Source organism: Carassius gibelio, chromosome B20, assembly GCF_023724105.1.
Source record: "Carassius gibelio isolate Cgi1373 ecotype wild population from Czech Republic chromosome B20, carGib1.2-hapl.c, whole genome shotgun sequence".
NCBI classification, from domain to species: domain Eukaryota; kingdom Metazoa; phylum Chordata; class Actinopteri; order Cypriniformes; family Cyprinidae; genus Carassius; species Carassius gibelio.
In genome coordinates, this window is record NC_068415.1 from 3,911,080 (window position 1) to 3,938,902 (window position 27,823).

The following is a 27,823-nucleotide window of genomic DNA, read 5'->3' on the forward strand; positions in this document are numbered from 1 at the left end:
CTGGAATGATGAGAAGGACTTTTAAAGAAAATAGGGTAGATACTAAATTATGTACTTAAATGTTAATTATACTTTCAGTAGCTATATTGAAACATAAAATATATTTTTAAATTATATATTTATAATTTATTAACTTTATTCTTTCCTGCTGACAGGGAACATTCTCACCACTTACACTTATGTTTTCTAAACTTTTTACATGACCCTGGAGCACAAAACCAGATATATGTAGCAATAGCCAAAAAAAATTAAAAAAAACCTTGTAAGCACTGGGTAAAAACGATGGATTTTTCTTGCCAAAAATCATTAGGATGTGAAGTAAAGAGCATGTTCCATGAAGATATTTTGCAAAAGTCCTATCGTAAATATATCAAAACATAATTTTTAATTACTAATATGCATTGCAGAGAACGTGATTGGGACAACTTTGAAGGCAATTTTCTCAGTTTTCAAAAAAAAAACAAAAAAACATGTAGTCTACGTCTATGTAGTCTAGGCCTTTAGGGTAAAATGTTTGAAACAATCTTATGATGGTGAAGCTACTTTAAAAAAAAATTGTAAACTTTAAATAGCCTAACGTTCTAATTATATTCTTACATTATATTCTGGGTGAAAAATGAGTAAAATGTCATAAGAAACATTTTTGTAGTTATAATCACAAGAAAACTGGACATTTCAACATTTTAGAAACATTTCAAAACAATGTTCCGACAGTGATTTAATAACCTGTTATCTGGGATTCTACAGCCTGCACACTTCTATTTGCTATTTAGCACTTGAAATCTTTTGAACTCTTCTTTTCTTATAGTCTGTCAATTATGTTCTGCAATAATCCTAATAAAGTAAATAGGAATCAGTCAAATGTGACGAATATGGTATTAAGATTAAACATAAAGTTACAAAAATCATAAAAAGTCCCCCAAAACTATTTTTATGCACCAGACAGATCAGAGATTTGCATGTGAACAAAAGTGCTGTGATCCTCTCATGCATCTGTGTTGGGAGGAACAGCAGACAGACAGAGAGAAAGCGGAAACAAGAGATTGGTTTCCTGAGGTTTTGAGTCATGCTACACTTCACTCGCTTGTCTGTGCTTTACTAGCTCACAGTCTGACGGGTAAAACAGCCCGTAAGTTTTGTTTGTTGTTAGTTCTGTCTGCCTCATTAATTTGATTATACAGGGTTTCTATGGGTCTAAAAGAGGTTTTAAAATGTCTGAATTTTTCACAAATTAAGGCCAACTTAATTCAGAGCAGTCTTACATTCATAAAAAACATATATATATATAAATATATATATATATATATATATATATATATATATATATATATATATATATATATATATATATATATATATATATATATATATATATATATATATATATATATATATAAATTCACAATTTTTTTTTAACTGATTTCCGATTATAGTTTTTAGTAATATTTTGAATTATTTTTCTATTTTCAGTTTTCATATTGATGTTATATAAAGTTTTAGTAATTAAGTTGTGTGTGTATATATATATATATATATATATATATATTTATGTTTCCTGTTGCAGTAATTCTTCAGATATTAAAAGCAGGGAATATGTCTCATCAGTTATATCCATTGCTTCTGCATTTTAAGTCTTGAATTCGATGATGAAACACACAAACCAGGATGAAGGAAAAAAAAAGAAAGGCAAGCAATTTGAATGCTAAAAGAAAAGAGGAAGTCAATAAGTACTACAAAAAAAAAGGCATGGATGAATCAAGATTTTGGATCTGGCGACATCAGCAACCAACGACGATCTGATTGATTGAGAAAAACAACAGTAATTGATGACAGACAAATCCTAAAAGCTGTAAAAATGAACCTTAAAATACATTTCTGTAAAATCACTAACAACTTCCAGAAAGCTGGGGTGATGCTCTGACAATCTACAGTCTGCAGGAGAATTTGACACAGGATTACAGAAGCTACACAGCAAGATGCAAACCTCTGATCAGCACCATATAAGCATATATATATATATATATATATATATATATATATATATATATATATATATATATGCTTATATGGTGCTGATCAGAGCATATATATATGCTTATTTCATGTTTACTTTATTTAAATAAACAATTTTATGTGAATTTAGTTTAACTTAACTGTAGAGATAAGAGAAGCATGGACATCAACATTCAAAGGGTGACAACTTCTGAAATAGCTTAAATATGACATATAGATATGTTTTGGACTTCTTTAACTTTTTTGGTCACTACATAATCCATATACTATTAATTGTGTTATTTTTTTTACTTTACTCTTAGTAGGTGTGTCCAGACTTTGAACTGGTGCTAAAACAAAACAAAAACAAAGGCAGCAGGTTACCCAAGACCAGCTGGAGTTGATGGCTTCTTCTCCACTCTGAAATTTCAGGTCACTTCCAGTTTCATTCTCATCCCTCTCATCCTCTCCCTGCATGGCAGCTGTTCTGATCACGATCGTCTCAGAACCAGATTAAATCCAATGCAGCACTTTCAATATGCAAATGTCGCAGAATAATTTAGCCGAAGTTAGAAATAACTGCAGATGATCAAAGAGCAGATCTGTGTTTCAGCATGTTTATGAGAGGCAGAGACAGAGTCTTTCTATATTTACCTGCTACACTGGAGTAAATTGTGTGTTTGTGGTAATGTGAGAGGACCAAGTTCATGTGAGACCCTCAAGTTCACAGTCCAAACACACACATTAATTAAATTAACCATTCAAAAGACACAAAAAATTATGAATAAAATACATTATAGAAAGAAAAGGCAAGTGAAAACCTAAAGTTTATATTATTTTGTATTATATTTTTTTCTAAAGTTTCGATTTAAATGTCTTATTTTTCCCATGTTTTTGTTTTTTTTAAATTAAGCTTAACAAATTATAGACCTAGAAGGTCAGATAGAAAATAACTTTCAAATCAGCAAAAATATACTGATAATATAAATAATAAACCTAATAAATAAATACATAATAAGAAGTTTTATTTCTATAGTTATTCATAGTGTTATTTATTTGTCTTAAAATACTGTAATTTATTTATGCATGTAGCTTGTTGTTGTCGACTGTATATTCTACAGTAAAACAAATTAATAAATACAAAATAAACAATTAAAAATTAAATGAAAAAGACCATAAAAAATAAGCTTAAATAAAAGGAACATGTTGAGTTTTATTTTTATATGAGTACATATGTTACATAAAATAATAAAATGTTTAACTAGAGTCTGAAATTATTATATATATTTTTTTTTACGTATTGTGATGGGGAAATAAAATATACCTTCAAATAAAAGACTTTCAAATCATCAAAAGGATAGTGAATATTGGAAATACAACTAATAAACTTAATAAATAAAAGCAATCAAAATAAAAAATATATAATAAACAAAATAAATAATGTAACCAAGTGGGTCAATTAAGAAATAATTTTGAGGAATTAGTCTATCATGTCAATTTCTCCACTAATCCTATGCATTAATTATTTATTTTTTTGTTTATAATTAGCATCATCATCATCACAATCACCAACGGCTTTTATTTTGAAAGCATGCGGTCTTTTCGTCACCGGATGCGCATCTTTTAATATGTCTTGTAGTCCGTTTCCGGTGCGGTGGTGTTGTTGTTGTTGTTGAGGCGCTATGGTTTGTCAGCGCGGCCTCAATCTTTTCCCGTGAGTTTTTGTCGTGTTCTGCGGGTTTCATGTTCCGCGCCACCGAGATCAAGAGCTTCGGTAAAGCGGGAACCGGCTGGTATGTGTCTCATGTGTTTTGCCGTCGGTTTGTTCAGAGCCGATCTTGGTGTGTGTCTGATGTGTATCTCTGACCCGAACACTCACGTAGTTATGATATTTTACTATGCTACTCTTTAAAATTAAATTCCACAGTAACGTAACATGATTATGGTAATAATTAATTACCGCAACTAACTTACCATGGTATTATGTTTAAAAATCCCTATCATGTAAAACCTGAATAAGATAAAAAAACTGAGAAAATTATTTTATTTTACTAATTAAAAAAGTGCACTAATAAATAATAGAAAATTAATTTAAAAAGAAATGAATAATATGTCACAAAATAATGTTTTTTTATCACAATAAAATCTAATATTTTATGATTTTAATATCAAATATACGTTACTGCTCTTAGCTCAAAAATACTGACTAGAATAGCTAAATTTAATAATCCTTACTCGCTCATTATAAATAAATGGATTTTTCTTCATTTGCTCTTTTCACATTTTTCTCTTAATATCAGTCATTCTGATTAGACATTATTGGACGGATGATGGACGAACATGTCTATGACCTGATGTTGGTCCTTAAAATTAATAAAATAAATAAGTATAAATTAATAAATCATAGAAAAGTATGAAAATCTAAATTAGACAACTATAAATTAAAAAACAATTATTTAGCTATTGTGTGACATGGGAAATAATTTGAACAAAATCATGGATTTATTTTTTTAAGCAAATAAAGATTTTACTGCTGTTTAGCTCTAAAATGTTTAATTGACTAGAATTGGTTTGTTAGAACGATCGCTATTAAATCATATCATATCAATCTAAATTCAGTCAATGTGAAATTTTTACTTTAATTCTTTCACCTAAATTCACTCACTTTTGGCAGACAATGGACCAGCTGGTCCATGCCCTGGGGACCATCCTAAACAAAGTCCCATTAATAATGCATAAATTGCTAGAAAATATTAATGCATAAATAAAATTAAAAAATCTGAAACCAATAAAATAAATATAAAAAATCCTTAGAATAGCATTTAGGCTATGTATCGACTTTAAAGATTCCCTGTCATGTAAAACCTGAGAAAATTGTTTTATTTTATTAATTTTATAAGTCATTATGAACTTTCTTTCTATTTTTTTTCTTCACCTAAATTCACTCGTTCTGACCAGGCACTTTTGGCAGACCAGCTGCCATGCCCTGGTGACCGTCCTAAACAAATTCCCATTAAATAATACATAAATTACTAGAAAATGTTAATTCATTAGTAATAGTATTAGAAATCATATAAAAAACAATCAAATAAATATAAAAAAAATCATAAAATATTAGAATAATAAATAATAAAAATGAATAAACCATTACATGATGCATAATTAAAAAAATATATAATATTTTTGATAAAGTACATGACTAGAAATTGCTTTGATAGTACAATCTTTATTAAATTATTATTTACAATTCAAATCCAGTCATTATGAGCAAATACATTTGTCTCTATGATTTTCTCTTTTATTAACCTAATTTCACTCTTTTGGACCAGGCACTTTCGGCGGACGATGGACGAGCTGGTCCATGACCTGGTGTCGGCTCTGGAGGAGAGTTCAGAACAAGCCCGTGGAGGGTTTGGAGATGGTGGAGATCACGCTCTGGCCGTCAGTTGCCTGTTGAAACGCCAGGCCCGCAAGCGCCGTGGCCGTAAGCGTCGGTCCGATAACCCTCACCCACCGTGGGACACCTGCCACCTGAGCGAAGGCTCTGAGTCCAGCCTAGAGGAGCAGAAAGACTACCGCTCATCCACAGCAGCAGGGGGCGCTCACACCCGTGACAACAACAGCGACTCGGATGAGCAGCTGGGTGCCAAGCGGCGTACACCCCTCACTGACCCCGGCAGGGGGAAGAGGCCGCTGTGGCTGGATGACTTGAGTGGAGCGGATGCTTTGGGAACGCGCAGTTTGCGGAGGCGTCGGAAAGTCAAGCGCATGGCTGTGGACCCACCACTAGATGTCTCCACCATGCTGCTGCCGCCGTCCAGAGCAACCAACAGCAGGGAGGCGGGGTTCAGTCCAGAGGCCAAAGGGAGCGAATCAAACAAAAACAGGGTGAAGAAGAGGAAGTACACAACGCAGAGACTCGCACAGGACGTGGCGGACGAAGGCGTGGTGGTAGAGAGCGAAGAGGCGGGACAAACAGCCAAAGATAAGATGGACTATGATGAGCAGAAAGGCTCAGATGAGGAGATGAGTGACAGGTGGTTAGTGTTCTTCTCTCCTGTTTAGCCCCTCCTCTTCCTGTTTCTCATTCCAGGATCCTCCAATACGTTTTCTTTGCTGAATCCCTTTATCCATAAAGCATGTTTTATTAGATTGGAAATAAAAATAAAATTAATACAATTTTATTACACTAATTACACTATTTTATTACACTAATATTTTAATACACTAATATACACACATATATATAATTTCTTTTTTATTATTATTATTTTAAATTATTTGATTTTGATATTTTAATGAATTAGGATCACCACTTTGAGAAAAACAAATAAGTATTTAAAAAAAAATTAAAAAATTTGTTCTGAAAATGGTCACACACTAACAATATTAATAGGCTTTAAAATAGGGCTTCTTATTTTTTTTTCAAAATATCTATTTTCTTTCTTTTTCTTTTATAACCATGGACATGTTTTTAATGAAATTCACCCTTTTATTTCCCACGAATGGCTTAAAACGCTGTGTAATGTGTGTGATTGTAGTGAGACGAGCAGCGTGAGTAACAGCAGTGATGGGGGCCTGTACACAAACGACGAGGGAAGGCAAGGTGTGTGCACTCATCTCATTTATTTTGTAATCAGTGTTTATCAGGTACAGAGTGAAGAGCACGTGTTTGAGTGTTGTGTGTATGTTTCAGGCGATGATGAGCAGAGTGATTGGTTCTATGAGGGCGAGCCGGGCGGGGCTTGTGGAGTCGCTGGTGTGGTGCCGTGGTGGGAGAGAGACTCTAACGAACTGGACCTCAATGACCCCATGTTCAACAGCATCCTGAGCGGAGCGTTCCCGTTAATGTCACAGGGAGCTCCAAGAGGTGAGAGTTCAGACACACAGTTCACAAGTTTGTCCACCAGAGGACAGAGCTGTACAACCCAGAAAATTTACATCTTGTTATGTGAGAATTTAAATGAAAAAATAATACTTACATAAATGCTAAATGTTAGTTTTGTAATTTTACAGGTGTAATATACAGTACATATTATAATTACTGAAGTATTACAGTAGTTATAGATTCTCATTTTGTTAATATTTCTTACTTTATTATTTGGTAATAAAAAGGATAAAAGTTACAAAATGTTTCTTTATATTACAATAGTAATATTTCTTATTTGGTTTTTGTTAAGTAACATATGTTTTTATTTAATAGTAATAGTAATAATTATTATTAATTTCACTAGAAAAAAAGTTGCACCTTTATTATCCTTTTTTAATTTACAGTAAAATATTAAAATAGTAATATCTCTTATTTTGTTCCTACTTAGTAACTTCTATGTTTTTAATTAGAAAGTCGCAATGACAAATTTTATTAAAAAAAAAAAAAAAAATCACAATAATATTTTTCCCCTAAATCGTGCAGGCTTAAAATGTGGTGTCTGGTAATGGTGTCTGTGTTTTAAGGAGGTCTATTATACCTGGAGAAAGTGGTTTATTCCTGTTCATTTAGCGCATGCCAGTTAATCTTTAGGTCATGTCTCTGACTTGTTTTTCAGGGTTTCAAGCGCGGCAGGCCTGTCTTCAGAAGTCACAGGTACGTGCACTTATCTAAAGTATCAACTCACTGTTTAATATATATGTATATGTAATAAATGTATTGTTCTTTCCCAAAAGGGAACCTCTCAAGGAATTCCCGATCGATTACCGAGATTATCCCAGGATCCTCATGAGTAAGTCCTGAAGTGTTTGACAGCTCAACATGGCGTTTGGCATTAAGATCATTAGGTTTACTGTTTTTAAGCTTACTAATTCATTTATTATAAAAAAAAAAAAAAAATGTATTATTATATTATTTATTATTATATGCATTGTTATTGTTTTATTTCTTAATTTTAGCATGAAAGATAAAATTGTCAAATTCATAAAGTACTTAATTTGCTATATTGGCTAAATAAGAAAGATATGTTTAATGATTTTTATTTATTTGACTTATTTAAATTACGTTAATTAAAATTAATCATTTTTATTTTAATGCAATGCATTTTTATTGAGTTATTTTTAATATTAATGTACTCAAACAATGATATAATATTTGTGTAATATATCAGGCTTGTTTTAAGAGTTTGTTTGTTCTCTGCAGCTCGTGGTTCAGCTCCGGGGCCAGAAGAGACCAAGTAAGACATGCTTTGATAAATCAAAGCTTTATTGACTGTATGTTGAGTTTCAGTTACATTATTTGTAATAATCTCTTCATGTGCAAATGTGTCTGACAAATCTGCAGTTGCTTTGGGATTCTCGTAGCGACAGAAGCCACAGGAAAAGCTGCTCTTTAAAGACTCCTAGCAGGTAATAATATATATACTGTGTAGTAATAAAAAGGCACCAGTTAGATTTTCTGTATCATTTTGCCATAGTCTCATTTCAAAATACATAAATTGAGCATATTTACCTAAGCAGTAAGAATCTTAATTTCTCGCTCTCTCTCTGAAGACAAAATAGTGGTCATCTTGGCTCTTTGTGTACTGGAGATATAAAGAGACGACGGAAAGCTGCGCCTGTGGGAGGCCCGTCATCCTCAGGTAACACACACACACACACACACATTTGTTTGCCTTCACAGCTGTTGAATGATCTGACATGTTTCTGTAAAGAGATGTCAGACCCACGTTCTGAACATTAAATGTAAATGGTGCCCTCTTCTTTAACACAAGTGCTTCGTGGAAACATGCGACTCTCGTGTCGTCAGGAAGAGACGGAGGCTTGTCGTTGTGTTAACGGTAAACTCAGCGACGGTTATGTGACTGGATTGGCAGCTGAGCAGAAGATCGGTGCTGATCTCATTTCCTCATTAAAGAACATCATTTCCTGCTGTGATCTGTGACGCAGAGCACATTGCCACGGCCCTCAGGGGTCAGAGGTCACAGAGCTGAGATTACCAATTTCTCAGAAACTTGTTTATGAGGAGCAGGAACTGTGACGTGTAACATCAGGATTATTTGAAACACAACACTGAAGTTATGAGATTTTCAATGCAACCATCTGCAGAAACACTGATTTGCATGTTAACCCTTTACAGTAAAGCCTGAGTTTGGATGCCATGAACTAAAAATAAACAGCATGTCATGTTTTGGTCAGTCACACTATATTTAAAAAAAAAAAAAAAATCATTAATTTTGTTATGGATTTACATAAATCATTACAGTGTAATTCTGATTAACTTGATGTAGTTGCTGTTGTTTTATTTTTAAAGCTGCTGAAAATTGTTATTAACATAATAATTAATTATATAAATGTTATATATGAATACTGTTGCCACACTAGAAGAAAAAATATGTTTTAGAAACAATTTTCACTCATAAATTGCTAGTTAATTTAGCAAATAATAAAAAATAAAAAACTTTTTTAATTTATCATGAAAATCTGAAGTAGAAAAACCAAAAAGGTATTTTCTTGTAAAACATAATCACATTTTTTTTTTGTTTTATTTACAACTTTTAAAAATAATTTCTGTGCATTTCACAATTTATGTTTGTTAATAGCATGTTTTGTTAATCTGAACATCTGGTAATGTCAAAATGTGTTGGTATATGGAAAAAATTAACTAAGATTAATAAATTCTGTGAAGCTATTGTTCTTTATTTAGCTATTGCATTAACTAAGATTAATGTTTAGAACCTTTACAGTTTAATTACATTATAAAATCTCTCTCTCTCTCTTTCTCATATCTATTTATATTTATATATATATATATATATATATATATATATATATATATATATATATGAATTTATTTGGGGGGGGGTCTGTGTGTATACATTTATATACTGCATTAAATTCCATATTTACATTTGTATATTTACACTTTTACATTGCACATATCTTTTAAAAAAATTGAAAGTTAATATTTTTGATGAACAAAACTTTTTATTGGACATTTGATCAGACATTTGATTTATTTTGTGGGTTTTTGAATGCACTTTACGCATGAGTTGGTCTAAAGATCTTAAGGACTCTTTGAACCCATTAAGTGCATTACAAGAATCAATGAGCTTTACCGTTAATGCAGATTATCCCTTTCTCTCCGTGTCTCTCTCTCTCTCTCTCTCAGGTGTGGTGGGTGAGAGCACTGCTCCTCTGCCCGAGTCAAACGTAGGGAGCCGTATGCTGCAGAGTATGGGCTGGACCCCGGGGTCAGGCCTGGCCCCTGACGGCAGAGGCATCACGGAGCCCATTCGTGCGTCTCAGAGGCCGAAGGGAGCCGGACTGGGCTTCAACTGAGCCTGAGCCGAGAACAAAGAGAGCAACTCATGCAGAGACAGCAGCTAGGGCCCACGGGCCGCCTTTCTCTCGGTTAACCTCACTGTTAACAGCAGCCAGCCAGCAGAGGGCAGCACTGAGGTGAAACCATGACTGACAGAGTGAAGCCAAATAAGACACCAGCACTGGCCCCTGACAAAGACTGACTCTAGAGCCGCCTCACTGCCGACACACACACACACACACCGACTCAATTCAACACCAACGTCAAAGCAAACAAATCACCTTCAGAAAAAAACATTATTCACCAAAAAAGTATCATTACAGTCGAGAATTTGCCATTTTTAATGAAAATGTTTCTACAGTATCGGATGAATTTAATGAGGAAATATTTAACTGGACAAATCATAAAGAAAATAAATAACACATTACATTTTGCATAACAAAAAATGAAGCCTGTTTATAGGACTTTTTAATTTCACCTACTTTCATGCTAATTAAGCACATTTCTCCCAACATTCGTTACTGTAATGCAAAAAAAAAGATTTTGTTAAAATGAGTTAATTATATTCAGTATAATAGTGGCTGTCTTTATTTTTTCACATTGCAAAAATGATATGCACTTAATTGTCATCAAACTAATAATGTTACTAAAAACAGGCTTCATGCAAAATGGGATTTATTATTATATTATTTTGATGTTGGTCAGTAATTCAACATCCTGAAGAAGTATTTTAATGAGCCTTTGTGTCCTTATCAGTGATGTTCATTACAAGCCAACAGCCAAACCTCAGCAGGTTTTTCCAAAACAATTTTTTAAAACTTTCACCTCATAAAAACCAATGTGTTTTAGCAGAATCGATCAGTCCAGATTATCGTCTGTCTCTTGTATTAATTTGATATTTGTACATCTGATGTCGCTGATTACATCATTTGTTTCCTTTTTTGGAATTTAATTGTTTTTCACGTCATATTGTTTTTGAATCCTGTTTTTTGACGTTTATGCAAATATCATGCACTAATAATGAATGTCAATACCTCAGCCAATCACATGCTCATGAAAGATGCATGTATGAAATGCTGAAACGATGCAGACTGCAGCAAGCGACCGCTTCTTTTTTACGGGACTCAACTCACCCATGTTTTATTAATGTTAATTAATGTTTAATAATGAGTCCACTTTGTTTATTTCCGGCGCGTATGATTCGACATTCAGTGAAATGCGTGTATTTCTCAGCAGAGTTTGAGTAATGAATAGGATTAATTGACTGAATTGGCTTAGTTGAGATGGAATTAACCGTTGGAAGAGGTGACACGCTCACTAATGACGACTGTCGTTTCTGGTTGTCACGAGGTAAAGATTACACCATTGTTGGGTAAACACTTCAATTCCTCTTACGAACAATCCCAGATGATTGCAGATGCTATTATCTTGTCAGAGCGTTTAGGAATCCGCTCGCTAATACAGAAAGAGTCTTTGAGCCGAATGTGACATCACTTCCTGTCTGGTGTTTGAGCATTCCCTATATAAGTGTTTTTTAAATTATGGTTTTGGGGACACTTTGTATTTTTAATCATGTCTACACTCCAAATGAACAGTTTTCGAGTGGTTGTCGACATGAACGAGGAGCATGTCGGGTTTGTCTCTTCCTGTGATCTGTACATCATGCCAAACTCACAAACATGCCACATTTGTTTACATTGGCCTTTTTTGTCGTTTTTGCCAATTTGCATATTAGGAACCGGGATGATATGGTCTCTGTGTGTGTTCTGAAGTCAAAGTGACGTATTGGTCATATACTGTAGATCAGTATGAAAGCGTTCTCTGTTCAAGTTTGAATCTTTCTCATGATGCGGAGTTATTATATCTGACTAAAAACAAAACCATGAAATTTAAGAAATCGAAAGAAATTAAAATAAACTTTAACTGGAATAAAATAAGTTGAATGTATTTTTTATTATTATTTCAATTGACATTGCAACATCATTAATTTTTATTTTATTTTAGTAGATGTACTAAAATTAAAAATGAGAAAAAAATAAAAACTATAAAGACAAATAAAAATACAAAATCACAATACAAACAAATTAACAAAATGTAATTAAAGGTGACAACTCGCAATTTTTATATGTTAAAGTACAATTTAAAATAATTCAAATGTATAGCATTATTGCAAAATATTAATAAAAACTAAAATACTAATATTATCTGGCACTAAAACAATGTTGGTTCATAGTCATTTAAAAAAACGTCATATAAACACTTTCAAGACAGCAAAAAAATAAAAATAGTGAAATTAGGTTGGAGTAGATGAACAACTTGATTAGGAGAATACTCTATTATCATGCTGATTGTCTTCAGGGATGTGTTTTATGGTAATTATTTCATATTCTGTGTGTGTTTGTTGTGGACAGATCGATACTCTCATCAGTACAGTTGATCTGGAGAGGAATTATAACTCCGCAATCTAGCTGAAAATTATACCAACAGACTCGACGGCTTTCTGTTCTGCTTAGCAGCTGATATGTAGGAGATTTATTCAAAGTATCCAGAGTCAGTGTGAATAACGGAATCCTGATTAGTTCTAAAATAGAATACAGTTCTTTTTTTCTTCTTTTTTTTTTTTTTTTGTAAGACCATGCTCAAAATATGAATATTTAAGATATATTTCAGATGCATCAGATATTTCTCAACAATTACTTAGCTGTCAGTTCAACAGACTATCAAAATGTTTTGTAATTTTAACCCTTTAATAGAACTAAGTAAAAACCAATAATCTGTTTAAAGGTACCTGCTTATTATTATAGATAGATAGATAGATAGATAAAGCAAAGTTGTTAGCAAGTCCAATGCAAGAACTTGTCTTAGCGTAACAAGATAAGTTTTAGTCCAATGTGGTAACATTAGCGGTTTCATGTAAAAAAAAAAAAAAAACTCCACGTGAGAGTTAAAAAAGCTGTGTCATCATCTGTCTCTGTGCGTGAGACAAACGAGATGAGAATCGTCTCAGTCAGAGGAAATCCAGCATGTAATCCTGCTCAGCTCATCACTTTGAGACCCGGGTTACGTAACGCTCAGCACACAGGTAACAACCGCCACTGATACTCACACATATCCACACAATTTCATGATAACAGGACGAGAGCATAGAAATGTGAGCGTAAAGTACAGTAAAGTGCACAAACCTGGAAAATACTTAGATTTCTTACAGTGTAGGCTGATTTGATACATCTTAGGTGAGTAAAGGCATATAGATGATATCTGTCAGTTCTCTTGAACCAGGGTTGATGCATTGAATGCTTGTGACGAAAACATAATTACAGGATTTGCCAGGTTAGTGCATTTCATTTTTGAAAGAGGGCTGATTGTAATGATGAACTGCCTTAAATTAGATTGAGTGTTTATTGCTGTGGTTAGTGGCCCCCTATTAAATACAGTAAAGCTGCTTTGACACAATCTATAGTAAAAAGCATTATATAATTAGACTAAACATCATTGCAATTAGTAGCAGAATTGTATTTCATTAAGAATCTACACATTTTATGCTATTTATATGAAAGTAAAGCTTTCTTTACACTACAGAAATTAAGCTTTTTGGTTCACAGGATGTTAACTGATGGAGTGGAGTGGTGTGGATTACTTATTGTGATGTTTTTATTAGCTGTTTGGACTCTCATTCTGACGGCACCCATTCAGATCCATTGTTAAGCAATGATAAATGTATCCAAATCTGTTCTCATTAGGAAACAAACGTTCATTTCAACAAAAGGTGCTTAAATAAGCAGCTGTGCTCTCATGCAGCTTCCAGGACTGCTTCTGTATGGGTTATAAAAGGTTTTAAAAGACAGCATCATGAATGCCATGGAGGTATTTGCTCTTTGTGATGTTATGAACTGAGATCTGTGATGCAGTGGTCAGACCTGTCTGTCTGATCTGGATTTAGCTGTGATCTGGAGGGATGAGGAGGATGTTTAATGAGGAGCGTTTCCTGTTGTGTGGTCTGCAATGACAATGATGATGGTGAGAGAGTTGCAGAGTCGAGCAAATATCAGACTTATAGACATAGAAAGCGTTGAGATCTTCTTTTGTTTTTCGGCTCAGTGTATGTTTGATCTCGTCACATGAGTGGACAGAGGCTTTTCCAGATAATACCACTGAAAACACTGTCTGTTTACCTCCTGCATAATAGAGGCTTTCTCATTTCAAACACAAAGTTACACTTGATCTCGCATAAACCTTATTGTTTCTTAAAAGTTTGCTGAGCTTTAGGCTAATTGTAGGAGATGATGTCTTGTTTTAAACGCAATTTTGAAGACAAGAATTGCAATAATGTTTATAATGGAAATCTTTATGTAGCCTTAAGATCTGTATAGTTTTTGATACTTTTAAGTCACATCCCTTACCATGGTTTACTGTAAGTGCCCTTAAATAGGCTACACTATAACACAGCAGCCTGTACATATGCATCAGATGTTTCTAAGCATATATAACGGGTTTGGAAGCTGGTTATAAACCACTAAAATTGTCTACACAAAAATTTCAGTACTGCCTTTAAAATATCACGTGTAGGCTAAATGATTAATGTCGTTTGTTTTCGCGTTTTTCTTTCATTTCACTCTCAAAACTGAAGCTCCATCTCACCTGAGCAAGGTTTATGAATATTCAGTAGAACGCGTTCCGATTGGTCGATTATCTGCTGACGTTGGTATTGAGGCGGGAACAAAGCTAGACGCGCATTCAATATTCATAAGCAGCACCGCGGGGTTTTTAGCGTTTGCACTCGATGCAGTCGCAGAAACGCAGTGAGGAGAAACAGACGAGCGTTATTACAGTAACACATTACAGACGAAAAGAAGAGCGACATTTAGTATTTTTCTCAGGTTATGTTTTCATTATTAGCTGTCTAATGGATCTAGTGCAGTTTTTTCACCCGGAATCTTTTTTCTTTCCTTCTGAACAGAACAAGTAAGTAACTTTTTTTTTTATTATTGAGTTTATAAAACTTCATTTGGGCATGAATTACGCTTTTATATGTACTATCGTGGTGTATTCCTTTTGCTTTGCTGGAACTTAGCTATCTATATATCAAATATTGTAATTCGACCTTAAGTTTTCCCTTAAAAGAAGATCTCATATTCATTGATATTATGTACTAGCAATTATTTCAGTGCACACTATACATTTTATTTAGGGGACATGTGACTTACATGAGTAACTTATATACATGACATGTATTTGATTTATCCTATTGATTTATAACGATATGCATGTTGAAATATGATAGAGAGTGAAACCACATGTGATCATGAAAGATGTACATAGTCATAAAAGACACATTTTAAGAAGAAATGTAAATCCCTAGATAGATATTCAGTTCAAGATTTATCTTAGAATTTGACTATGTAGTAGTCTATTTTATCTATATAGCAGATAAAATAGTAGATGGATTAAACATGTTGTTCCATCAATGAGCAACTTGTTAATATATTAATAATAAATATTTTAGATGCACATTCCACTTGCAAACCTTTCCATCATCCGACTAAGATCACGAAGTTCATGAAAAATTCCAATTAAAACTAAAACTATACAAGAGAACATGTTCCTGAAAGACGTTTTATTCTTTAACCTGTTGTTTTTGGGGTTCTTTAAAGCACCAGATGATGATCCTGAATTTTTTTTATTTTTTTTTAGAAACCATCATGCTTTAAAGGACCCAGAAATCAATATGTTGATTAGAAGAGCATGTATTGTACCATCAGCTATCGATCAATCTTCATTTTGAATGGAGTAAATGATTACTGTACTGATCTACGCCACACTTTGAAAGAGTTGAGAAATAATGGAAAAACCACGACTATAATCCTACTGTATATTTACGTAAGAATGGAGACAGAGCGCTTTAATAAGCACACGTTCTGGCAGCGTTCACCAACCGTCTTACAGCAATAGGATTTGAGATGTGTGATGGAGTCACAGGTAAGAAAAAAAAAACACCTGATGGGCTTTAGGATCACGTTACTGGCCTGTGTGTGATGGAGTGATAAAACAGGTGTGTTCAGGTGCTGTGTGTGCTGTAAACATTACTTCTGACATAGTGGGAAATTTAGTTATGCTGATAAAAAGAAAAAACACTAATTTGCTGTTGGAGCTCATTTCAGGGATTCATGCACTGCATGTGAAACAAATCCTAGGAAATTCAGTCCAAGTGGTTTGTGGGTTCATCTAAATTGTCTTTTCGTGAACCATGGCTAATAAAAATACAAACATTATAAACATAAACAACTTATAGAACATGCACAGCGTGACCTGCACAAGGACAAAACACCATCAGGGTGATACACGTGAGCCTTTTAAAGCTATTAATTTTAATGTTTAAACATTAAACAAACAAGAGTTAGGGGTTGGTACGTTTTTTAAGCTTTCCAATGCTGCATATTATTACAATTTAAAATAGCTGTGTCTACTAATATAATTTAAAACATAGTTTATCCCTGTGATGCTAAGCTGAATTTTCAGCATCGTTACTCTTCAGTGTCACATGATCCTTCAGAAATCGTGTTTCTAAAAATATGCTGATTTGCTGCTCAAGAAACATTTCAGATGATCAGTGTTGAAAACAGCTGTGCTGCTTAAAAAAGCCAATCCAGTTTTTTAATTATTTGATAAAAAGTAAAAAAAAAAAAAAAAAAAATAGTCTTTAAAATTTTTAATATCTCAATTTTTTGGAGCAAACTACGGAAAAATAATTTGTAAAAAAAAAATGATAATTTGCTGTAAAATCGGAAATAAAATGACAATAATTCACTATGAAATATATGTATTTGCTTTCACATGGAGTTTGAGTATAAATTATATTGCGCAGTAAAATTATATATTTCTTTATACTATTTATATGGCTAGAGATTTGAATTAAAGTATTTTTTAATTTAGTTTGCTTGCTTAGAGTTAACATGTTTTTACTGCAGCATTTTACCTCTTTCTTTTACAGTGTGGTTGATAATAATCAAATGTATTGTAAAGATAAAGCAGACTTGCATTTGTCTCCTTTCTCAACTCTCATTATTCTCTTAATTTCTAAAGCTTTCTGGACATGATGTCGATCGATGGACACTGTCCTGCCTACATCAAGACGGAGCCATCGAGTCCTTCCTCCCTGTCGGACAGTCTGACGCAGCACAGTCCCGGAGCGTCGTCGGACGCCGGGAGCAGCTACAGTTCAGTAGCTAAAGGCAAGCCAACAGGTCTGGACTCTCCCGCTTCATTCCCTGCGGCGGAGGCGGATCTTAGGCCCCCCGGCGCCCCCTGCAGGCAGCTGGAGGAAACACAGGAGAAGAGAGGATACGGGCTGAGCTCGGGCCCCAAACGCCTGTGTCTGGTGTGTGGAGACGTTGCGTCTGGTTTTCACTATGGAGTGGCTTCCTGCGAGGCCTGCAAAGCATTCTTCAAACGCACTATTCAAGGTCAGGACACTAATCAGTTGTGTGTTTGTGTGTCCATCCTTCAGTGTTATCGAGTAGCATTGATATACTGTTATTGATTTGGTTAATACATTTTTTATTTTTGGTTAAAGTTTTAGAAAATGTAGGCTACTGTGTGTTTTTGTCATTTTTATTAGTGCCATTTTGGTGTTTTTATTTTAGTACCTCAACTAAAACTAAACTAAAACAATGCTAACTTGGGATCACGCTGAAATAAAATGACATATAAAGTTAGTTTGAGTTATTTTGTTTCATTTTAAATAAATGATTCATTTCATGTAATGAACATGTTTTTTTTATGGCTTTAGTTTTAGTGAAAGATGATAACCCTGGTCTGTATTAAATATATGTTTATTGCATAGGAAGTGAAACTTTCTTTTGGTTCATGTTCATCTTGAAGATGTGAACACATTGCTCAGTATCCAGTGTGATGTGCTGCTTTGTTTATATACTACACATTTAGACAAATATAGGAGGTGGTTCATGTGTTTATATGTTTAGGGTCATTCAGTTTCTCAAATAAATTTTTCTGTTTTAAATAAATGAAAAGGGCATCACGGTTTCCACAAAAAGTATGAAGCATCAACTATTTTCAGTATTGAATAATCAGAAATGTTTCTTGAGCAGTAAAGCAGCATATTAGAATGATTTCTCAAGATCATGTGACTCTAACGACTGGAGGAATGATGCTGGAAATACAGCTGTGCATTTCAGGAATAAACTACATTTTGAAATATATTGTGATTTTACTGTATTTTGTCATTAAATAAATGCAGTTTGTCTAGTTAGTTGCACAGGGGAAAGTGTGTCCGTGTGCATTTGCTACACAGTTTTTGCTAGATGAATATTTGGATGCTGATGATGGTCTGATTGTGTCTGTCAGGAAACATCGAGTACAGTTGCTCAGTCAGCAGAGACTGTGAGATCACTAAAAGAAGGAGGAAGTCCTGTCAGGCCTGCCGCTTCACTAAGTGTCTGTCTGTGGGGATGCTGCGAGAAGGTGAGAGCGTGCATGTGTGTGTGTGTGTGTGTGTGTGTGTGTGTGTGTGTTAATGAATCTCACAAGAAAATTAAGCCTGATTTACTGGATTATTTTTAGAACGTTCAAATTTTTTTTTGCCATGTTCTTGACAAGTTTGGTGAGATTCCCTACATGCAGTGCAATACATAACATGTATAACACTCTATGCAGGTTCTCTTGACTTGTTTTGCTCTGAAAGTGTCTGAGATTAAGCACACATATATCATGAGCTGTGCTCAAGTGCTTTCACAAACACAACCGTCAAAAATAATAATTATTCGCAGTCAGCAAATAGGCAAAGAGTGTTATATTAGTGCAGGTGTGGAGTCACATTATTGCTGGCCTGATTTTATTTCAGTGCACCTGCTTTTTTTAAAGGTGCTGCCAAAAATGTATAAAATGTCCTGTTTCATGCAGCTGTGCATTTCAGTCAAGCTCTCTCTCTTTTTTTTTTGGACATAATGAGCAAGTTGTTTTTCTCATCCTAGAAACTATATGTGTGTGTGACTCAGGTGTGCGTTTGGACCGGCTGCGAGGAGGACGGCAGAAATATAAGAGGAGAATCGACTCTGACTCCAGCGTCTTCTTCAGTGTACAGCAACCTCACAGAAAACAACGTAAGAATCACACTGCACCTCAGCCGAACACATCTGCGTCTTACTATAGGTGGCCAGAACATGTCCCGGTTTTGGCTATGCTTTCCTTTTTTCATGCACTCACATGCATGTATATATTTAAGAAAAAAAGTTATGTGTTATATAAATACATGTAAATATTTTTAATAGGTTAACTATTCCTTTAATGCACTCTATTAATACTTGCTGAAGGTAGTGAATGAAAATTAGTTTGACCAATAGCATGCAGGCATTGTACATAATCAACCAATCGTGGCATTTGAGAAGGCAAGATCTACAGAGAACAAGCAAAGTAATGCAAATTTGTGTGTATAATGTATGAGGACTATAGCAAACATGTCAGAACCTGAATATTTTAGGCAATTTAGAAATCCATCCAGGACATGTCTGGGAAAAGGGATGTATGGTCGCCCTATATGTGTTATTAATATTCTGTGTTTCTTTCTGTTAGCGTCCTGCAGCACTCAGGGGGAGAATAAGGTGGTGACCCTGCTGTTGGGGGCGGAGCCAGAGAAGCTGTGTGCCATGCCTGACCCCGCCCTCCCTGACAGTGACATCAAAGCCCTAACGACCTTGTGTGACCTCGCCGACAGAGAGCTGGTGCTCAACATCAGCTGGGCCAAACACATACCAGGTATTACCAGACCAAAGAGACTTTAATTACACACACACACACACACGTATTATCTGCTATTTGTTTTGGATACACAGAGATAAAGTGCTGTTCGTTCGGATGCGTTTCTGTGTAATCTAACAACACAGACACAGAATCTGCGACACTGGATTGTCAGATGCATTAGATGTTTTAGAGGAATGTGATTATGAAATGTCTTCCTGTACATAAGACATTGGTTCTTTTAGCAGCTCTAAACACACACAAGTGTCTCGATGAGGAGTTTCATTGATTCTTTAAATCAATTAAATCTAATGCATTTACTACATACTCTAATTTTTGCTTTATTTATTAGTAATTTTTAAAGGATGTCCTCAGTCCTCGTCCTCATAAGTTTTGACAGATTTAGCTAATTTTTACAAATGTATCTCAGTATACACACACACACACACTCACACACACACACTCAGAACTGGCCAGCACCTGTTTTTGTGTTGATACTGACCTCTGTAGTAATGCTTACAAAACAAACCACAAAACCAGGTGTGTGTGATTCTCCATAACATGTGACTGGTTATATGCCGTAGTTTTGTGCACTGGATTACAGTATTTGATAAATAAACACAAATTGTCGCATTTGAGAGAATGTAAGTGAATATTTCACTTGCATTTAATTATTTAGCTGCACCAGGACATACATCAGACTGCGTGTTTATAAAAGGTTGATCATATTGATCGGGAAATAAACTGTACAACAAAAATGTACACACATTATAGTAATAAAAAACTTTTCATTTTAGAAAATATTTGGTCCAAGGACCATTCAACTCTTTTAAACAAAATGTAAAAAATTCAGTTAACAAAACTAGGAACATATTCTCAGGTATATATTTTAAAACAAAAGTTATATTTACTATTAAAAAGTAGCTTCCAATCAGAGAGTAGACGTATATGTGTGTGTGCTATATATATATATATATATATATATATATATATATATATATATATATATATATTATACACACACGTACACATTTTATTTTATATATTATTACATATTAAAATAATATTTATATATATTTAATGTAATATATTTATATATTTTTACTACTTATATTTCTATTTTAGATTAATCTCAACTAAACAACACTTGATTTAAAAAAATTAAAACCTTTATTTTTTGGGTTTAGTTCACTTCTGAAAACTGTTTTGTACCCAGAATATAATTAATGCTTGTGTGTTTGTGTGTGGTGTGTGTGTGTGTGTGTGTGGGTGTGTGTGTGTGGGTGTGGGTGTGGGTGTGGGTGTGTGGGTGTGTGTGTGTGTGTGTGTGAGTGAGTGAGTGAGTGAGTGTGTGTGAGTGTGTGTCATCCAGATAAAAACCCTACGTTGTGAGGACCACATGTCCCTACAATGATAGTAAAACTTGAAATTATTGACCTTTAAATCATACTAAATAGTGTTTTTGAAAAAAAAGATAAAAATGCATAACGTTTTTAGAGAGGCTTGTGTTTAGGGTTAGGGTTAGAAAAGAATTATGGTTTTAAAAAGTCCCCACAAAATATATACCAACGTGTGTGCAGTTGTGTGTGTTCATGTCAACAGTGTGTGACAGCAGCATTGTCTATTGTACGTCTGAAGCAGGACGTACAATAGAAGAGGACATTGCTGATTCAAATGACTCTGGGGTTGTTTTATTTGTGTTGTTTGAGTGTCACGAGGGCCCTTTGATTCCGTTAACACGTTCCACAGACGTCGATACGGCTGTGTCTCCAGAGCTCAGCGTGAACAGCGGCGCTGCTTCATTCAGCCCGCGATCGATCAGCGCAGAGATCCAATCAGCTGATGAACGTCACTCAGGAGGAGAGCCAGCGAGAGATACGAGTCCTTACGACCGCTGATAAACATCAGTGATAAATCAAATCAAAGCTGCTCTCCACCCTCGCCACACCAAACTAATCACTGGCTTTTTAATTAAGTGTGAGAGAACGTGAATGAGAGAGATTCGTCCGTCACTGAACCACAAAAACCTCTGTCACACACACAGAGAAGCTTTCCTTCCTAACAGAGGTCAGAGCCCATTAGGTGGGTTTTATCTGTCACATTTAAAGGTCATTTTCATTCAACTATCATTTTTTTTTATATAGTTAAGTAGTTAATCAAGTATTTACTTAGCTAGATAGTATTTAGATTATTAGGTTATTTACTAATTTAGTTACTACACTGACAAGTTGTTTTAGTGATTTTGGTTATTATGTGATTATAATCAGATTAGATGATTTGGAAATCAGTCGTTTGTTTAGATACTTGACAGTTAGCTGATAATTAATTTAGATGATTAGTAGTTTAGTTAGTTACAGGATTACTTGTTTAGTTATTCAACTAATTTAGTTGTTTATTTACATAGGTATTTGTTTATTTATTGAACTGTTTAGCAGATTATTTACTTACGTAGGCATTTCCTATTCTCATTTAGTGGATCAGTGTTAATTAGCTCTTTACTTGCGTGAAAATGTACTTTAGTTGTTATTTATTGTTGATTTCGATTATTATGTAAATGGTTGTATTTAGCTGATTATTTAGGTGTTGATTTGTTGTTTACAGAATTAGTTTTTTTTTTAGATAATTATTTCGTTAGTTATTTCGTTATCTTTGTTGTTTAGCTGATTAATTTCACCTATTGTATACGTTAACGGTAGGGGTGCACAATAAATATTGGTCAATAATTAATGCGCATCTTGTCATTAAAGCCGTTCTCTAATCAACGGTAAATTCCATCTGGTGCGTGATTTCCAATAGAGCAGTGTTTACTACAACCATTGTTGACTGACTAGCTGCGCAAATCCACATTCATTATCACCGTGCATTTGCGCAGCTTGTCAACCTACTTTATCGAACTCGTTCTAGGTTGTTGCACCGATGGTCATGAAAATTTTACCAGATTATCTTCAAACCATGCTAGCAAGAAGTTATGGAATTCAATTTGATTTGTCAAACCATTCTTAATTAACATGTGAAAGAATTCCACAGAAACCACGTAAAGAAAAAGGCTATATCTCTGCAACGATTAGACATATTGAGACCAAATTTGGTGTGCATTATAACAAGAATGACCTGACACTACCTGCAGCGTTTCGGCACTGTGTCATCTAGTGGTCAGGAGATATGAAAAATGAATGTTTTTGCTTCTAACTTCTGAATAGTTTGGCCAAAAATGACAAAACTGGTCTCTTTAGATTCGATTCATCATGCAAAGTTGAATGATATCTTGGGCTAATTATATTTTGGGCTAAAATGCTATAATTTACGAACGCATTGACATATCTTTACGAAGCTCAGTAAGCATCTTTGACACCATGCTCTGATGGTACAAAAAGTTTGAGTTCCCTTTTGTTCAAAAGTTGTAATGAAATTTATAAAAATGTGTTTGCTTACATTAGCTTATTGTAATGGGCCTGATGTTGATAAATTCCTTGGATAATGCAGAGAACATTGATACAACAGCCAAGAAACAATATTACTAGTGGTTGTATTTATACTTTTTCAGCCATTTTGAATAAAATAATCTTAAAATGGTTTTAATTACTCATTCTTGCCAATATCTAAATGAGTTTGTTTAGATATTTATGTGATTGGTTATTTATTTAGTTTGTTTATCCTATTGGTTGTTAATGACATTCTTTGTTTATTCATATTTATGTGATTGGTTATTTATTTAGCTATTTATCTGATGTACTTATTGAGATATTTAGTATTACTTTTGTAGTTAAGTACTTAGCTGATAAGTTGGTTTAGTCATCTGATTATTTACTTATTTATGTCATGATTAGTTTGTTTAGGAAATTAGTTGTTTGTTTAGATAGTTATGTGATTGGTTATGTATATTGGTTTGTTCATCTTATTAGTTGTTTTTGAAATTCGATATTTAGGTGATAGGTTATTTATTTAACTATTTATTTTTAGTCATTTAACTGATCATGTACTTATTTAATTGTTTATTTTCAAATTTAGGTATTTGGTTATTTATCAAACTATTTATCTGATTCTTTACTTATATAGGAGTTTGGTTTATTTGTGTAGTAGTTATTTTTCCATGTTGTTTATTTTTAACATTTATACTTCTATTATTTCTTTAGCCAATTGCATGGATCATAAGTTTATTTAGTTAGTTTTTTTAAAGATACAGATACAGATTTAGTTAGTTTTTTAAAGATACCGTTATCTGATCAGTCACTCCATCACTTCTGCAGGTTTCTCCAGCCTCTGTCTGTCCGATCAGATGAGTCTCCTGCAGAGCGCGTGGATGGAGATCCTCATCCTGCGTGTGGCTTTCCGCTCGCTGCCCTGCGAGGACAAACTAGTGTTTGCAGAGGATTACATCATGGATGCTGAACAGGCCAAATCAGCAGGTCTGCTGGAGCTCCACAAGGCCATATTACAGCTGGTGCGCAGGTACAGGTCCATGAGGCTGGAGAGAGAAGAGTTTGTCACTCTGAAAGCCATCGCTCTCGCAAACTCAGGTAAAGATTGCACAGAACATTTCTGCATGGACTGTTTAAAGGAATAGTTCAAAATAGCCTTGATGCTGGCATGGTGTTGAAAATAAACAAATAAATTAAATAAATAAAGGAATAGTTCACTTAAAAATGAAAGTTTCTGAAAATCTACTCACTTTCAGACCATCCAAGATGTAAATGAGTTTTTTTCTTGGTGGGAACAGATTTGGAGTAATGTAGCATTCCATAATTTGTTCAACAATGGATTCTCTGCAGTGAATGGGTGCCGTCAGAATCAGAGTACAAACAGCTGATAAAAACATCACAATAATCCACAAGTGATCCACACCACTCCAGTCCATCCGTTATGTCTTATACGTGCACTTATAAGACATTTCTGTCTTATGTTTATGTATTTATGTCTTATGGCTGCCCACTGTTCAATGTGTGTGTTCACCATACTTGGCCACACGTCACATCACTCACTTCACTTAAAGTGAAAAGCTGCATGTTCCTAAAAAACAAATCCAGAATTAAGGTGAAAATACGAGTCCTCTATCCATAATATTTCTTAATATTGAAGTTTGACATTAAAAACATCTTAATGATGGATTTGTTTATTACAAACATGCAGCTTTTCACTTCAGAAGATGTTAACTGACGGACTGGAGTGGTGTGGAATATTGTGATGTTTTTATCAGCTGTTTGGACTCTCATTCTGACGGCACCCATTCACTTTAGAGTATCAGCAACTGAAGAAATGATACATTTCAACAAATCTTTTCCCACAAAGAAACAAACTCATCCTCATCTTGGATTGCATGAGGTTGAGCAAATTTTCATTATTGGGTGAACTATTCTTTTAAATGTATGTCAGTGCAAAAATGGCTAATAGCAAAATTAACACATGCAGTATTTACAGTCAGTAGGGTTGAGAATCCAGGGACCTGAATTAGCCGATGTTTTGATTCCCTCTCTCAGACTCGATGCATATAGAAGATGTGGAGGCCGTTCAGGGTCTGCAGGACTCCCTCCATGAAGCTCTTCTGGATTATGAGTGTGTCCATCATGGGGAAGACCCTCGACGGACGGGGAAACTGATCATGACCCTTCCGCTCCTCCGCCAGACCTCGGCCAAAGCCGTGCGGCACTTCTGCAGCATCAGGCAGGACGGACGCGTCCCCATGCACAAACTCTTCCTGGAACTTCTGGAGGCAAATATCTGATCGTTTACCTGATTGGACCGTCAAACAGAGGTGACACGCCCCTCCTGCACACGATTGGATAAAGGATTATTCACGAATCCAGGGAAAACAACAGGCGCTTGTCATTGTCATGATACCTAACAATAATACAGCATATTCTCAGACAAATACAGTTTGTTTTATATAGTTGAGGATGACAGATAACCAAAAAATGAAGTATCCAATATACAGTACTGTTCAAAAGTAGTTTTTTTAGGAAATTAGTAATTTTATTCAAGGATGCATTAAATTGATCAAAAGTGTCAGTAAAGACATGCTACAAAAGATTTATATTTCCAATCTTTTGAACTTTCTATTCATCAAAGAATCCAAAATGTGTTATGGTTTCCACAAAAATATCATCAGAACATCTGTTTTCAACACAATCATAAATGTTTCTTGAGCTGCAGATCAGCTTATTAGAATGATTTCTCAAGGATCACGTGACACTGAAATAGTGATGCGGAAAATTCAGCGTTGATCACAGGAATAAATTACAGTTTTACATATATTCAGATACAAAACAGTTATTTTAAATTATAATACTATTACAGATTTTTCTGTATTTTTGATCAAATAAATGCAGCCTTGGTGAGCATAAAATACTTTTTTTATTTTTAAACAGATCACACCGAGCCCAAACATTTATGAGTGAGTGCTGGAAGTGAATAAATATTGTTAAATTATTGGAGAAACTAAATCTCAAGCTCAAAGGTGTTCAGTGTTTGCATTTTATTTATCTAAGTTATTCAAGACTTTTTTATTTTAATTTTTTTAATCAGTTTTCATAAGATTAGGTTTCATAAGTTTTATCACAGCAGAGAGTGTCAGCCTTGCCAAATATTAGTCAGTAATTGCTCCCCTCACACAGATATGAAGAAAAAAGTGTTAAGATCTACTACAGAATTGAAGTTAAAAGGGCTCAGAGGTGCAGTCTAGACACAAATATAACGTATAGATCAACAGCAATTAAGTGTAGAAACATCACAGGTATACCAAAGCACCTTTATTAAAAAAGTGACCTGATTAGCATAATAAATAACATACCAATGAAGGATTTTTTTTGGTCTCCAGATGCTTATTTAGATCTACACAACTAAAGCTTATTGCAGCTTTTATTTATTCCATAATTGCCAACTGGAAGGTTTTTGCTCTGAAAAACCATAGCAATTTCTGCTTGTTATGTGAAAGTATCATCTGAAGCAATAACTTAACTGAATCTTTTAACAGTACATTTGATTTACCGATTTACATTTTAACTCACAATTCTCATTTTTTGTTTTTTTGAATTGCATGACATTAACTCGCAGTTGCATATGGAAAGGTATGAACTGCAAAGTAGAAACTTGCAAAAGTAGTGACTTTTATCAAAACTGGACTCTGTAACTTGACAATGCGAGTTTATTTCTCATGATTCTGAGAAATAAAGTATAAACTTATTATAAATATCACATAATTATGACTTTAATTCACAGAACTGCGTCTTTTTTATCTTGCAGTTCTTTTATTCGCACAGTTCTGGGGGGAATACAATGACCTTTCTTATTTGTTTTGATCCTGTGGCGGAAACAGGCTTCCATAGTCATGCTTTTCTATGTTCAGATAATACATTTAATATGTTTACGGTAACAGAGGAAACAGTAGATACAAGTAGAGAGACAGAGAAATGTGTCTGAGAGCAGGCTGATCTCTTCTGTGTGTGATACTCACATTGTGAGGAGTTCTGCCTGTTATCTACCGTTCTGTGTGTGTTTTCACCGTTTCTGCTTGTGTAGGTTTGTGGATGTTGTATGACACTCAATGTTGTTTCCTCAGTATGTTTGATTACATGCAATAACTTTTTTTTAAAACATGTAAAACATGATGAAAATGTTCAACAATAATGCATTAAACGGCCGACTTCACTTGTGTTTTTCATCTGTGATTTGAAGACTTGAGATGTTTTTCCAGCAGGAATTAAAACCCTTCAAACAGGGTTAACTTCACAGAAATCAAACTGATTATTCAGCTTCATCACGTTCGTTTGTGTTCAAACACAAAATGTCAAATTATTTATTTTGAGGATTATGGAAGTCTGATTGTTTTCTTCTGAA

General features: G+C 34.2%; 2 protein-coding genes across 4 annotated transcripts; both read left to right on the forward strand.

The window, feature by feature from the left end:
• The first annotated feature begins 3,604 nt into the window (after positions 1 to 3,604).
• LOC127983938 (G patch domain-containing protein 2-like) lies at positions 3,605 to 11,938 on the forward strand. 3 transcript variants are annotated; one of them, XM_052586343.1, is made up of 10 exons: positions 3,605 to 3,785; positions 5,322 to 6,029; positions 6,534 to 6,598; positions 6,689 to 6,862; positions 7,539 to 7,576; positions 7,657 to 7,712; positions 8,123 to 8,156; positions 8,264 to 8,328; positions 8,473 to 8,561; positions 10,091 to 11,938. In XM_052586343.1, exons 1-10 carry the CDS (start codon positions 3,736 to 3,738, stop codon positions 10,258 to 10,260), a joined length of 1,449 nt encoding a protein of 482 aa, XP_052442303.1. In that variant the 5' UTR covers positions 3,605 to 3,735; the 3' UTR covers positions 10,261 to 11,938. The 3 variants fall into 3 exon arrangements, with proteins under 3 accessions (XP_052442303.1, XP_052442301.1, XP_052442302.1); XM_052586341.1 differs by having other exon boundaries at positions 3,618 to 3,785; positions 5,322 to 6,032; XM_052586342.1 differs by lacking the exon at positions 10,091 to 11,938 and adding an exon at positions 8,694 to 9,232 and having other exon boundaries at positions 3,618 to 3,785; positions 5,322 to 6,032.
• A 603-nt stretch (positions 11,939 to 12,541) lies between these two features.
• On the forward strand, positions 12,542 to 27,637 carry LOC127983937 (estrogen-related receptor gamma). The gene is made up of 7 exons (XM_052586340.1): positions 12,542 to 15,205; positions 17,324 to 17,703; positions 18,605 to 18,721; positions 19,255 to 19,359; positions 19,829 to 20,011; positions 24,241 to 24,510; positions 25,468 to 27,637. Exons 1-7 carry the CDS (start codon positions 15,024 to 15,026, stop codon positions 25,710 to 25,712), a joined length of 1,482 nt encoding a protein of 493 aa, XP_052442300.1. The 5' UTR covers positions 12,542 to 15,023; the 3' UTR covers positions 25,713 to 27,637.
• The last annotated feature ends 186 nt before the right edge of the window (positions 27,638 to 27,823 follow it).

What these genes read in the sequence shown, in the direction of transcription:
- LOC127983938 (XM_052586341.1), top strand. Translation starts at nt 3,736, where the DNA reads ATGTTCCGCGCCACCGAGATCAAGAGCTTCGGTAAAGCGGGAACCGGC. An exon ending in TCTTTAAAGACTCCTAGCAG is followed by an intron (nt 8,329 to 8,472) that starts GTAATAATATAT and finishes CTCTCTCTGAAG; the next exon opens with ACAAAATAGTGGTCATCTTG. An exon ending in GGGAGGCCCGTCATCCTCAG is followed by an intron (nt 8,562 to 10,090) that starts GTAACACACACA and finishes TCTCTCTCTCAG; the next exon opens with GTGTGGTGGGTGAGAGCACT.
- LOC127983937 (XM_052586340.1), top strand. Translation starts at nt 15,024, where the DNA reads ATGCAGTCGCAGAAACGCAGTGAGGAGAAACAGACGAGCGTTATTACA. An exon ending in TGTGGGGATGCTGCGAGAAG is followed by an intron (nt 18,722 to 19,254) that starts GTGAGAGCGTGC and finishes TGTGTGACTCAG; the next exon opens with GTGTGCGTTTGGACCGGCTG. An exon ending in GCAACCTCACAGAAAACAAC is followed by an intron (nt 19,360 to 19,828) that starts GTAAGAATCACA and finishes TCTTTCTGTTAG; the next exon opens with CGTCCTGCAGCACTCAGGGG.